Below are 14,725 nucleotides of genomic sequence, written 5' to 3'. Positions count from 1 at the left end.
TAGAGTGGAGACTGTGAGCCAGGCTTTCTCATCCAACATCAGTGCCTGACCTCACAAATGTGCTTGTGGAAGAATGTTCAAACATTCGCCTGAATTTCCTATGTGAAGCCTTAGGGCTCAATGCAAATTGAAGTGGTTTCACCAACTTAAATCTGTATTATTTTTAATCCCCTTGGGAAAACATTTTTTTTTCCCCCTCTTTCAATTTTCTTTGTTTCCTTTCTGGTTCTGTCCTCTCCTGGGGCATATCCACGAAGAAATAATATTGCTATCCTGAAGAAGCGTTATTCAAAAAACGCGAAACATGTAGAGCACCAGAACATACTTAAGTTTCGGTTATATATTTGATATCCTCTACGTTTTATATATGTACAAACTGTTAGTTTTTAGATATGAATTCTGTCTAGACTGTATTAACCTTGACAGGATATCAAATGAGACTTAATGTGTATTTATAAGGAGAAAATGCTCATCGGGGTCTTGACCTGACTGCAGTTCTTCATCGTAACCGATTTGAGTGGGGAAATGCTCATATTCGATGGTGTCTGGCACTTTGGAGAGGGCAGTACTGTACAGGGCAGATGGCAGACAGCTTGTATGGCATTGTGTGGGTGAGCGGTTTGCTGAGGTCAACGTTGTGGATCAAGTGGCCCATGGTGGGGGTGGGGTTATGGTATGGGCAGGCGTATGCTATGGACAATGAACACAGGTGCATTTTATTGATGGCTTTTTGAATGCTCAGAGAACCTGTGACAGGATCCTGAGGCCCATTGTTGTGCCATTCATCCACGACCATCACCTCATGTTGCAGCATGATAATGCACAGCCCTATGTTGCAAGCTGAAAATATCCCAGTTCTTGCATGACCAGCATACTCACCGAGCATGTCACCCATTGAGCATGTTTGGAATGCTCTGGATCAACGTATACGTCAGCGTGTCCCAGTTCCTGCCAATATCCAGCAACTTCGCACAGCCATTGAAGATGAATGGACCAACATTCCACAGGCCACAATCAACAACCTGATCAACTGTATGTGAAGGAGATGTGCTGCACTGCGTGAGGCAAATGGTGGTCACACCAGATACTGACTGGTTTTCAGACCCCCCCCCCCCCTCCCCCTCCCCATACAGTAAAACTGCACATTTTAGAGTGGCCTTTTATTGTGGCCAGCCTAAGACACACCTGTGCAATAATCATGCTGTCTAATCAGCATCTTGATATGCCACACCTGTGAGGTGGATGGATTATCTTGGCGAAGGAGAAGTGCTCACTAACACAGATTTAGACAGCTTTGTGAACAATATTTGAGAGAAATATGCCTTTTGTGTACATAGAAAAAGTCGTAGGTCTTTGAGTTCAGCACATGATAAATAGGGGCAAACACAAGTGTTGCGTTTATCATTTGGCTCAGTGTATATATATATATATATATATATATATATATATATATATATATATGTGTGTGTGTGTGTATAATAAATATATATATATATATATATATATATATATATATATGTATGTGTGTGTGTATATAATATTACATATAAAACTTTTAGTTTTAGTTTACCTTAAAAAAAATCAACAAATATAAATCATTTGACCCAAAGCAGTCCATAAGATAGGAAACAAGTGAATAATAGAATTGCTCAAAGTGTTGTTCAATAAAATTTAATTCAATAAATAAAAAAAAATTAAATAAGCAATTTAGTCTGTTTTTATCATTGAACATTTTTTCTTCTAACAGACACAAACATAAGCAACTTGAAATGCCAGTCTGAACGTTATTCAAAGTGAGTTGAATATTCAGCTTGTAGTAGATTGGTCTTCATCTTCAGTTGGAGAAAGTACAAAGGAAGCCCTAAACATTAATAGAGAATATCAATATTAGTCTCATTATCTGATTCTGTCTAATGTCTACAGTCCACTAATGTTAGGAAGTGTTTGGGGGTCTTTCTCCCTAAACACTTCCTAATAGCAGCCAGCAAACTTGGCTGGTAATATTGACCAATGAAATACTTTACTGGCAACTTTACCAACAGTCATTTCACAGTATTATTGCTACACTTCTGCATCCTGCTGCACATAGACCTTGCTGTTGATTTACTAAAGGCAAATCGGCTGTTCATTTTGCAAGAGAATTTTCTCCTGAGCTTAGTGAAACATAACGGAAGTGACGTTTTTTCAGCTGCGCATGCGTCCACCGCTACCAGGTTTGCTAATCAGACAGAAGACCTGCAGTCAGAAGAAGGCAGCGGACATCTTAGTACACCCAGCTATGTGTTGAATTTCACAGTAATTTTAGCAATAAAGTGATTGTATATAAATTAAATATTGTATATTGACATCTGTGATGCTATTTGGATGTTACATTATGAAAGGCTAAAGGTTTAGCGCTAAGCAGTGCACGGTGTACCAACATGGCCTCCGCCACCTTCCTACTCCTACTGCTGGTGTCCAGCTTCTTTCACAATGTAACATCAAAACATAATCACAGATGTCAATATACTATATTTATTTATGTACGCTCACTTTATTGCTAAAATTACTGTGAAATTCAAGACATAGCTGGGTGTACCAAGATGTCCGCTGTCGCCTTCTTCTGACTGCAGGTGTTCTGTCAGATTAGCAAACCTGGTAGCGGTGGACCCATGCGCAGCTGACGAAACGTCACTTCCGTTACCTAATCTGACCGGTCGCTGATTCTGATAGAACACTGGCATCTACTGCTGTGTGCCAGTCTTTGTACATTGACTGGCGCGGGATGATGTTGCTCCTGCGCATGCACAGGAGTCATTCATCCTGACACACAGAAACTATGCCGGCGGTGTAAGGTGAACTGCACACGCACAACTCCGTTTACATGCCGTAGAAGACAGTGAGCAGGCAGGGAGGTATATCCTATTGCAGAAAAGACTTTGCATGTCTCTTTTGCAATAAAGAGCCTGCCAGCTTGCCATTTGTAACACCAGAACTTTAGTTCCACTTGAAAGCTATGACAATGGCTTTGCTCGGCGGGTACATTAAAAGTAACAGACAGAAATAGTTGTTTTTTTGAGAGAAGACACCTTGCCTTGAGGCCCTTTACTGTGTCAGTCTGGTAACTAATAGCCAAGGCATTTGGTCATGTGATTCTCCTCTTTAGTAGCAATCTTGTGACCAAATTCTGCTGTTGACCATGACCAGCACAGTAGGTAGCCTGATATTATTTCCAAGAAGGTACATATTGTAGCGGTATATTTACTTTGTATTTATCCACCCAGCAAGATTGTTAAATTATTTCTAAAACCAAAACCTTTTTTTTTGGGGGGGGTTTTGAATAGAGTACAGAGGTATTTGAACCCAAGTACATTTTTATTGCTGTATTCTGTCTAACAATAAGTTAGAGGTGTAAATAACAGATTAAAGACCATTCCATTCATAGATTAAAGACCATGACCATTCATACCTTTTTGGATATGTGTCCATATTGAGCATAGATTCACCATTATCTATCCCAGAAGGGTTGTCCATAAAAATAGATTGCTGCTGTAAGGAGTATATGATGAATTGCTTCAGCTGTGAACTTATAAAGCTCACACATTGTAGTGCGACCTTCAATCTCTGCTGTGTTATCTGCAATGTAGGCAAAAAACTCTTCCATTACAGCTGTGTTATTTTCTATGTTGGTGAAATCTTCTTCCAACGCTGCTGGTGTCCCGAATTCAGTATCTAATAGTGGTGCCAGCAGAAAAAGCATTAGGATTTCAGCCACTACAACAAGTATATATTTCTTTTCCATTGCCGAAAATTCCTGCAACTCTTCAGTAATACTCGAGCGTCTTGTCACAGACGTGTCCCACAATTGAGGACGTGCAGCAAATTTTCAGTGAGCCAGTTGACTAAAAAGTGGTCATGAAGTGAAGATGGAGGCTTTGGTCAACAGAAACCGTTACAGCTCCAACTGCCACTCTGGTGCAGGGCAGCATGAGACACTGGTGACAAGGGCTCCGGCTATACTGCTAGCTAGATAAGACCAAGACCCCTTTCACACTGGGGCGCTTTTCAGGCATTTTAGTGCTAAAAATAACGCCTGAAAAGCGCCTCTCAAGTCACCCCAGTGTGAAAGCCCAAGTGCATTCACACTGGGTCGGAGGGCTTGCAGGACAGGACAAAAAAGTCATGCAAGCAGCATCTTTTTGGCAGAGTTGGAGCGGTGTATACACTGCTCACAAAACGTCCTGCCCATTGAAATGAATGGGCAGCGCTGCTGAAGCGCCTGCAAAGGGCCTGCAAAGCGCTTCAGCAGTGCCACAATATGAGCGCTCTTAACCCTTTCTTCAGAAAATTGGGATCCCATCCAAATAAACTCAGATTGTTGCCAACATCCCAAATATTGATGCCCTAGAAAAAGGTACCCCCCAATGTACACATGTGGACTTTAACCACAGAGTTAAAGAGTACGCAGATTAGTTTTAACATTTTATTAACCACTTCAACACCAGGCATTTTCACCCCCTTCCTGCCCAGGCCAATTTTCAGCCTTCAGCACTGTAACATTTTGAATGACAATTTGCGCGGTCATGCAACACTGTACCAAAATTACATCAGCACAACTACTAAATAATAGCACCCTTAAATCATTTGAACAAATATGTTTTGTACTTACAATTCCACGACAAGAGTTTTTCCAATTTTTACAATTGAGACACACCCTCCAGTCCCAGTCGCATACTCACACTATGCGACGCCAACAATCCAGTGTCAAGTGCTGACTTGAAAAAGGGGCTAATTTCTCAATTTTATACCATATTACATGCTAGATTTCAAGACAAGGTTTACATACCAGCCCGAGAGCAATGGTCTAAAGACCTAGGTCACCTTTCAGGAGACCCCTGGGAAATGGTTTTGGTGACACTGCCTGTGGTGTCCCTTTCTCCTACCCACAGGTTTACACGACTATTTTTTTTTTTTTTAGAACCTGTCACACCCTGGAAAAACTCTATGCCTGGTGATTTAGAGACCCTCCACTTTGCCCCAAATGTGGTGGGAGCCCTGCTAATCCCATCCACATAATGTGGAGATGTCCCAAGTTACATAAATATTGGCAAGGGGTGCTGCCCACTATTACTAAAGTGTTTCAGGTAACTTTAGCAACATATCCAATTACATTCTTATTGAGAACCTTGAATGAATCTACCATGCCTGACAATACTTACAAACTAATCTTTAGAGTTCTCTTTCAACCACAAAGGTTAGTTCTGCAAAAATTGTTGTCAGCACATCCCCCTACTTGGGCAGAATGGAAAGCTCAAACTAATACCACCCTGTCAGAGAGAAACTTGTATTTCAGCATAGGAAATGCACTACATGCTTTGAAAACATATGGGATTTGTGGTTAGCTACCCACAGCCATGAATGTCTAAATTGCTGGCAACAAAAGCAAGTACACCCCAAAGTGAAAATGTCCAAATTGGGCCCAATTAGCCATTTTCTCTCCCCAGTGTCATGTGACTCGTTAGTGTTACAAGGTCTCAGGTGTGAATGGCGAGCAGGTGTGTTAAATTTGGTGTTATCCCTCTCACTCTTTCTCATACTGGTCACTGCAAGTTCAACATTGCACTTCATGGCAAATAACTCTCTGAGGATCTGAAAAAAAGAATCGTTGCTCTACATAAAGATGGACTAGGCTATAAGAAGATTGCCAAGACCCTGAAGCTGAGCTGCAGTACGGTGGCCAAGACCTTACAGCGTTTTAGCAGGACAGGTTCCACTCAGAACAGGCCTCACCATGGTCGACTAAAGAAGTTGAGTGCACATGCTCAGCATCATATCCAGAGGTTGTTTTTGGGAAATAGACACGAGTGCTGCCAGCATTGCTGCAGAAGTTGAAGGGGTGGGGGGTCAGCCTATTAGTGCTCAGACTATACACTGCACACTGTATCAAATTGGTCTGCATGGCTGTCATCACAGAAGGAAACCTCTTCTAAATATGATGCACAAGAAAGCCTGCAAACAGTTTACTGAAGACAAACAGACTAATGACTTGGATTACTGGAACCATGTCGTGTGGTCTGATGAGACCAAAATAAACTTATTCGGTTCAGATGGTGTCAAGCCAGGAGTGCAAATACAAGTGTGTCTTGCCTATGGTCAGGCATGGCGGTGGGAGTGTTATGGTCTGGGGCTGCATGAGTGTTGCTGGCACTTGGGAGCTACAATTCATTGAGGGAACCCTGAATGCCAACATGTACTGTGACATACTGAAGTAGAGAGTGATCCTGTTCCTGAGCAGTATTCCAACATAACGACCCTAAACACACCTCCAAGACGACCACTGCCTTACTAAAGAAGCTCAGGGTAAAGGTGATGGACTGGCCAAGCATGTTTCCAGACCTAAATCTTTTTGAGCATCTGTGGGGTATCCTCAAATGGAAGGTGGAGGAGCGCAAGGTCTCTAACATCCACTAGCTCCATGATGTCGTCAAGAACGAGTGGAAGAGGACTCCAGTGAAGCTCTGGTAAACTCCATGCCCAAGAGGGTTAAGGCAGTGTTGGAAAATAATGGTGGCCGCACAAAATATTGACACTTTGGGCCCAATTTGGCCATTTTCACTTAGGGTATACAGGGCTTTTTTTCTCAGGGAAAAGGTGCAGGAACCGCCCCCCCCCCCCCCCCAGATCACACCTGTCTCTCTCTCTCTCTCTGTCTATCACCAAATTCCCTATTCACCTATTGGTGAACCTTTGTGTAGTTTAAAAACGTTAGTATATCATGTCATAGGTAAATTTGCATTCAATGATTTCAGATATTCAAACTTGGCTCACAATGAATCTTATAGTAACCATTTCTGTGAAGTACAAATTCAGTAAACAATTTTGAAAGGTTATCCACGTCTACTGCAATTATGGATTTTACAAAACGACTAATTACCGGTAATACAGATGTTGATTTTTCTATTCATTTTTCTTTCATTTTGTTTCTTTTGTCTACAGTAAGCTGTTTGCTGCCGGTGACTATCTTGCAGCTGTGGACGCTCTGAACCTGGGGATACGAATTAATGGCAAGATCCCAGGACTGTACCTTAATCGATCAGCCTGCCATCTTAAATTAAGGAACCTTCATAAAACAATTGAGGATGCCTCCAAGGTAAACCTAGGCGACACACTGTGTAGTTCTCAATGTGTGTTTATTGGGCACAGCAGGGACAATGCGGAACTATTGCATGAGCACAAAGTCAGTAGCGTGAACTTTTCACGACCTTCAAAAAATAGATTTTTATTCTGCTGTATTATGGATTGCATTCCAATCTTTGAAGAGTGCGTCCGCTTGCGTGGTTCGTTGCTAATGATTTTATTACAAATGTTTCTTTACATATTGCCTCTTTAAAATAAATACTGTACTTCCAATTTCATATTTGAAAGAATATCTAATCTCAGATATTTTAGCTATTAATAAATAAATTATATATATATATATATATATATATATATATATATATATATATATATATATATATATACCGTATATACTCGAGTATAGGCCGACCCGAATATAAGCCGAGGCCCCCAATTTACCCCCAAAAAAACTGGCAAACTTATTGACTCGTGTATAAGCCGAGGGTGAGACATGCCTGTCCATCCCTGTGTGTGTGTCCGTCCATCCCTGTGTGTCCGTCCATCCCTGTGTGTCCGTCCATCCCTGTGTGTCCGTCCATCCCTGTGTGTCCGTCCATCCATCCCTGTGTGTGTGTGTGTCCATCCATCCATCCATCCCTGTGTGTGTGTGTCTCCATCCATCCATCCATCCATCCCTGTGTGTGTGTGTCTCCATCCATCCATCCATCCATCCCTGTGTGTGTGTGTCTCCATCCATCCATCCATCCATCCCTGTGTGTGTGTGTCTCCATCCATGTGTGTGTGTGTGTGTGTGTGTGTGTGTGTGTGTGTGTGTGTGTGTGTGTGTGTGTGTGTGTCCAGCCTACCTTTGTCCCGAGCCTCCGTCCCGTGCCTTGCCTCCTTGCCTCCGTCCCGTGCCGTGCCTTGCCTCCTTGCATCCGTCCCGTGTCGTGCCTTGCCTTGCCTTGCCCCCGTCCCGTCCCGTCCCGTGCCGTGCCGTGCCTTGCCTTGCCTCCGTCCCGTGCCCTCTTCGTCGGCGGCCATTGTAAAATTCAAAAGCTGCGCCGCCGCCTTCGCCTGTGATAGGCGGAACACTGAATTTCCCAGCAGCCTGTGTTCCGCCTATCACAGACGTCGTATCATCCTCGTCCGTAGTACGAGGATGATACGATGTCCGTGATAGGCGGAACACAGGCTGCTGGGAAATTCAGTGTTCCGCCTATCACAGGCGAAGGCGGAGCCGGAGGCGCGGCTTTTGAATAGAATGGCCGCTGTCTGTCTGCTCGACACGCTGATCGAGCGGGCAGACAGCGATGACTCGAGTATAAGCCGAGGGGGGCACTTTCAGCCTCAAAAAAGAGGCTGAAAATCTCGGCTTATACTCGAGTATATACGGTATATATATATATATATATATATATATATCATTTTGAGGGAATGGCCAGTAGTGTTAAACCTTAACAACTAACTTCCTGTATTTGGTCTACTAAGGTCTGGTAAATGATACAGTTTTGGTCATAAGTTTACATACCCTGGCAGAATTTATGATCTTGGCCATTTTTCAGAGAATATAAATGATATCATAAAAACTTTTCTTTCACTCATGGTTGGTGTTTGGCTGAAGCTATTTATTAACAATAAAATGTGTAAGCGCTTCACAAATCACAGAAATACCACCGGCCGGTCAGGCGGTGTGATGAAGTTAGCATATTCCCCGCCCCACTGCGTTTCGTCTAAAGAAATGTTCTCAAGAGGTTGGCTCAAGCTTAGCTGAGCCATTTTCCCTGTTGGTGAGCTGTGTGGTTTCCAACCATTCTTTCTGCTTACCGGACCTATGCTGGACTGTTTGACCAGATTGTGGCTGACATTAACCGGGATGTACTGAGCATTCACAAGACCTCCTATATTTTTGGGTTTTGAGCTTTGGTAAGAGGCAGATTTTTTTTTTTTATTGTTTGAAGAACTCATTGGGAAAATATTGATCAAGTTAACCTGGCACTGGTGGATTTTTATGATTTATTTTTTATTTTTGCACATATGGTTATGGACACAAAGTTGACTTTAATTTAAAGGCACAGTGATCTAACTTTGTCATTATTTTGTTAGTTTGTTTTTTTCATTGCTAAAGGTTTTTTGATTACATGACTGAGGATTATTTTATACAGTGCAACATTTTGTTAATGTATTTTGACACACATTGGTATTTGGATGTGTTGCAGTCATATACATGTTTATAATTTCACATGTTTGAATTCGCACTAAGCCCAGTTTTTTCAGAATTTTTTGTTTATTTGAAAACAAATGAAACAAGTCCGAATAAGAGGAAAACTTTTAGTAGGCGACCCCACACTCCATGCTGCCTAAATGGCAGGACATTGCAAGGGCATTCCCAACACTGAGGGATCGAGCATAAAAAATGACAGCTTCAAAAAACCCACCATGCCTCCTACTAAAATCCTTTAGATTGTCTACGCTCCAAAAAGGGGTAATTTGGGGGGTATTTGTACTGTCCTGGCATTTTAGGGACTCAAGATATGAGATGAGGCTGTCAGTACATCAGGATTGATCAATTTTCAAATATATGCCATAGTTTATGAACTGTATAACTTTCACGCAGACTAAATAATATACACTGATATGAGTTATTTTTACCAAAGAAATGTAACAGAATACATTTTGGGTTAGATTTATGAAGAACGATTGCTTATTTGCTAAATTGTAACAGAAACAAAGAAAAATATGTTTTTTCTATTCAATTCAAAATTTTCCATCTTTTTTCATTTATTTAGCAAGAAATTATAAAAAAAAAAAAAAAAAAACTCAGTGGTGATTTAATACCACCAAAAGAAAGCTCTAGTTGTGTGTACAAAATTATAAATATTTAGTTTGGGCACAGTGTTGCATGACCGCGCAATTTGTCATTCTATGTTTGGGCACTGAAAGCTGAAAATTTGCCTGAGCAGGAAGGGGGTAAAAATGCCCGGTATTGAAGTGGTTAAAACCTGGTATTTGCATCATGCTGGAATGGTAATGTTATTCCAAGAAATGTTTTTTGATTAGTCTATGTGTTTTATTAGATTGTCACCAAATTTGAACTTTCGCTTTTAATGTGACAAACCATAAATGTGAGATAACAAATGAGGGTATCGGGGAGCAAATGTCATACAATTATGAGTGAGCAGTTATTTCAGGTTTTTCATCTTTTTAGCATTGTGCACTGTTACTTTTTTTTATCAACCAAGTCATTTTCTAAGAAAAATTTCAATTTCTACCATATTTTTCATTTGATTTTCTTAATGAACTTCTTATTGATGTGAATTATTTTAGGCCCTGGAGCTACTGACGCCACCTGTTCCAGACAATGCTGCTGCCAGACTCAAGGCTTATGTGAGACGTGGAACTGCCTTTTGTGAGCTAGAACTCTACGTGCAAGGTACAGATTCGTCATATTGTCTCAGATGCAAAGATCAATGCAGTGTTATCTAATGGTATTGACTGCAGCTGACGTAAATTGATGGTTTATTCATAGGGATTCATTGATATGAGTGTCTAAAACACTGCACTTAGATGCATTCACTGTATGGTTTTGTATTAATCTAAACCTGGCGCAATAGTAATTAATGGGGTCATACACACAGCAATGTTTACAAACATACATTGATAGAGTCTGCATTGTATGCATCTAAATGCGACTACTTTTGATGTATATTTTATGCTGGATCTTCTGCTAGCTCTGCCAGCAAGAACCTTCATTCCATGCAGAAAGTACGCATTTTCCCATGTAAATAAGCCCTATAAAGCAAAGCAACGGGTTTATTTAATTTTGCCTCCCACTCCAGACATTGGATTCATGTACAAGGCAGCAGGGGTGCCATACGGCATGCTTTCAAGCATGATTCTCTGCCTGGTCACAGTTGCAGGATACAGCCCACTGCCAGTCAAAATCAATGACAGGCTGAAATACGCAGCAGCTGTACCCAGATATATGCACATCCAAGCCGTACTTCCATACAGGAACATATGCACTGTTCCGAACGCAGGAGGTCTTGGTCCCACCTTCATTGGCAAAGCGCGGGTTCACCTTAGATGAGAATAGCTGAGACAAAAACAGTTGATAAATTGACATATTAGATTGTACTCGCTTAGTATGTCTTTTTTTTAAAATATTGGTTACTTGTGGCCCCTGCACTAGTTTGCAGCTTTTGCATCTAGTTTGCTGTGCTTTTTGCTAGACAGTAATTTCCAATGTAATTTGTTTAGTGTTAAAAAACTGTTTGATGTGCTCATCTTAGTCTCTCCACATAGATTATTTTAGTAGGAATGGGATACAGTTGTGCTCATAAGTTTACATACCCTGGCAGGATTTATGATTTCTTGGCCATTTTTCAGAGAATATGAATGACAAAACAAAAGCATTTCTTTCACTCGTGGTCAGCGTTTGGGTGAAGCCATTTATTATCAATCAACTGTGTTTACTCTTTTTAAATCATAATGGAAACAGACACCACCCAAATGACCCTGATCAAAAGTTTACATACCCCAGTTCTTAATACCGTGTATTACCCCCTTTAACATCAATGACAGCTTTTGTGGTATTTGTGGAAGAGGCTCTTTATCTTCTCAGATGGTAAAGCTGCCCATTCCTCTTGGCAAAAAGCCTCCAGTTCCTGTAAATTCCTGGACTGTCTTGCATGAACTGTATGTTTGAGATCTCCCCAGAGTAGCTCAATGATATTGCGGTCAGGAGACTGAGATGGCCACTCCAGAACCTTCACGTTATTCTGCTGTTGCCAATGACAGGTCAACTTGGCCTTGTGTTTTGGATCATTGTCATGTTGGAATGTCCAAGTATGTCCCATGCGCAGCTTCCTGGCTGATGAGCTGATGAATGCAAATGTTCCTCCAGCATAAAAATAATTGTGAAAATGCTTTGTCAAGATGGCGAGGGGGAAAAGATGTGATCTTGATTCTTAATGATTAATTGTGCAGCCCTAGTATAAATACATCTGCTCTGCGAAGCCCTCAGAGGTTTGTTAGAGAACCTTAATGAACAAACAGCATCATGAAGGCCAAGGAACATGCCAAAAAGTTCAGGGATAAAGTTGGGAGAGGAGTTTAAAGCAGGGTTAGGTTATAAAAAAAAATAATCCCAAGCTTTGAACATCTCACGAAGCACTGTTCAATCCATCATCTGAAAAAGTAAGAGTATGGCACAACTGCAAATCTACCAATACATGGCCATCCACCTAAACTGACAGGTTGGGCAAGGAGAGCAGTAATCAGAAAAGCAGCCAAGAGGCCCATGGTAACTCTGGAGGAGCTGCAGAGATCCACAGCTCAGGTGAGACAACTATTCGTCGTACACTCCACAATTTTGCCCTTTATGGGAGATTGGCAAGAAGAAAGCCATTGTTGAACAAAAGCCATAAGAAGTCCTGTTTGCAGTTTGCGAGAAGCCACGTGGGAGACACCGCAAACATGAGTTAGAAAGTGCTCTGGTCAAATGAGACCAAAATTTTACTTTTTTGGCCTAAAAGTAAAATGCTATGTGTGGCGGAAAACTAACACTTCAGCAGAGACAGGAATTGCTGGTCAGAGTTGATGGGGCATGGATATAGCCAAATACAGGGCAATCTTAGAAGAAAACCTGTTAAGCCCCATACACACTATCAGTTTTTCTGCTGAGTTTTTCCTTCAGGTTTACCAAAATCATATGGTGCAAGGGCCTGCCTGATTGCATACACATTGGAACTCCTAAGGTTTGACCTCATATTATATGGTTTTGGTAAATCTGAAGGAAAAACTCAGCAGAAAAACTGATAGTGTGTATGGGGCTTTAGAGTCTGCAAAAGACTTGAGACTGGGGAGGAGGTTCACCTTCTAGCAGGACAACGACCATAAACATACAGCCAGAGCTACAATGGAATGGTTTAGATCAAAGCATATTCATGTGCTAGAATGACCCAGTCAAAGTCCAGACCTAAATCCAATTGAGAATCTGTAAACCCTCGTGTTTTTTCACCTTAATGCATCCTATGCATTAAGGTGAAAAAACTTCTGCCAATGACCAGGTCCCCGTTTTTACTTACCTGAGCCCAATCGTTCCCCCGCCGGAGATATGCTCTACCTCTCTGGCCGGGGTCCTTGGCTTTTGATTGGATAGATTGATAGCAGCACAGCCATTGGCTCCCGCTGCTGTGAATCAAATCCGATGACGCTGTGTCCAGCATTCTGTGTCTATGGATGCAAATGCTGGGCAAGGGAACCCCCAGGGAGAACGCTTCTCCTAGGGGGTTTACTGATGCGGGTAGGAGCCGCAAGCGCCATTTGGGGACCCCAGAAGAGGAGGATTTTAGATAGACTTGACTAACAAATGAAAGCTGAACTTCAGCTAAGACTTTATAAATAGTTACAGAAACAGTTGTATTCCTATTAAGATACAGTGCCTTGCGAAAGTATTCGGCCCCCTTGAAATTTTCAACCTTTTGCCACATTTCAGGCTTCAAACATAAAGATATAAAAAAAAATTTTTTTTGAAGAATCACCAACAAGTGGGCACAATTGTGAAGTGGAATGAAATCTATTGGATTTTTGAAACTTTTTTAACTAATAAAAAAATGAAAAGTGGGGCTTGCAAAATTATTCAACCCCCTTGCGTTAATACTTTGTAGAGCCACCTTTTGCTGCGATTACAGCTGCAAGTCGCTTGGGGTATGTCTCTATCAGTTTTGCACATCGAGAGACTGAAATTCTTGCCCATTCTTCCTTGCAAAACAGCTCGAGCTCAGTGAGGTTGGATGGAGAGCGTTTGTGAACAGCAGTTTTCAGCTCTTTCCACAGATTCTCGATTGGATTCAGGTCTGGACTTTGACTTGGCCATTCTAACACCTGGATACGTTTATTTGTGAACCATTCCTTTGTAGATTTTGCTGTATGTTTGGGATCATTGTCTTGTTGGAAGATAAATCTCCGTCCCAGTTTCAGGTCTTTTGCAGACTCCAACAGGTTTTCATCCAGAATGGTCCTGTATTTGGCTGCATCCATCTTCCCCTCAATTTTAACCATCTTCCCTGTCCCTGCTGAAGAAAAGCAGGCCCAAACCATGATGCTGCCACCACCATGTTTGACAGTGGGGATGGTGTGTTGAGGGTGATGAGCTGTGTTGCTTTTACGCCAAACATATCGTTTTGCATTGTAGGCAAAAAGTTCGATTTTGGTTTCATCTGACCAAAGCACCTTCTTCCACATGTTTGGTGTGTCTCCCAGGTGGCTTGTGGCAAATTTTAGACGAGACTTTTTATGGATATCTTTGAGAAATTGCTTTCTTCTTGCCACTCTTCCATAAAGGCCAGATTTATGCAGTGTACGACTGATTGTTGTCCTATGGACAGACTCTCCCACCTCAGCTGTAGTTCTCTGCAGTTCATCCAGAGTGATCATGGGCCTCTTGGCTGCATCTCTGATCAGTCTTCTCCTTGTCTGAGCTGAAAGTTTAGAGGGACGGCCAGGTTTTGGTAGATTTGCAGTGGTCTGATACTCCTTCCATTTCAAAATGATCGCTTGCACAGTGCTCCTTGGGATGTTTAAAGCTTGGGAAATCTTTTTGTATCCAAATCAGGCTTTAAAC

At 41.7% G+C, this 14,725-nt stretch overlaps 1 protein-coding gene across 2 annotated transcripts in view; it reads left to right on the top strand.

Annotated features, from left to right (window-relative positions):
• Positions 1–14,725, top strand: part of DNAAF4 (dynein axonemal assembly factor 4) — a 90,403-nt gene that overhangs the window by 63,627 nt on the left and 12,051 nt on the right. For both annotated transcript variants that reach the window (XM_077473988.1, XM_077473987.1), the window contains exons 7-8: positions 6,976–7,129; positions 10,426–10,531. In XM_077473988.1, the coding sequence (XP_077330114.1) occupies positions 6,976–7,129; positions 10,426–10,531 (260 nt within the window). The remainder of the gene's footprint in view (positions 1–6,975; positions 7,130–10,425; positions 10,532–14,725) is intronic.

Source organism: Lithobates pipiens, unplaced genomic scaffold (genome assembly GCF_037356315.1).
Source record: "Lithobates pipiens isolate NorthernLeopardFrog02 unplaced genomic scaffold, aLitPip1_a1.2 Scaffold_8, whole genome shotgun sequence".
NCBI classification, from domain to species: Eukaryota; Metazoa; Chordata; class Amphibia; order Anura; family Ranidae; genus Lithobates; species Lithobates pipiens.
The sequence above is the reverse complement of the archived record's forward strand: the minus strand, read 5'-3'. Positions and strand labels throughout refer to the sequence as shown.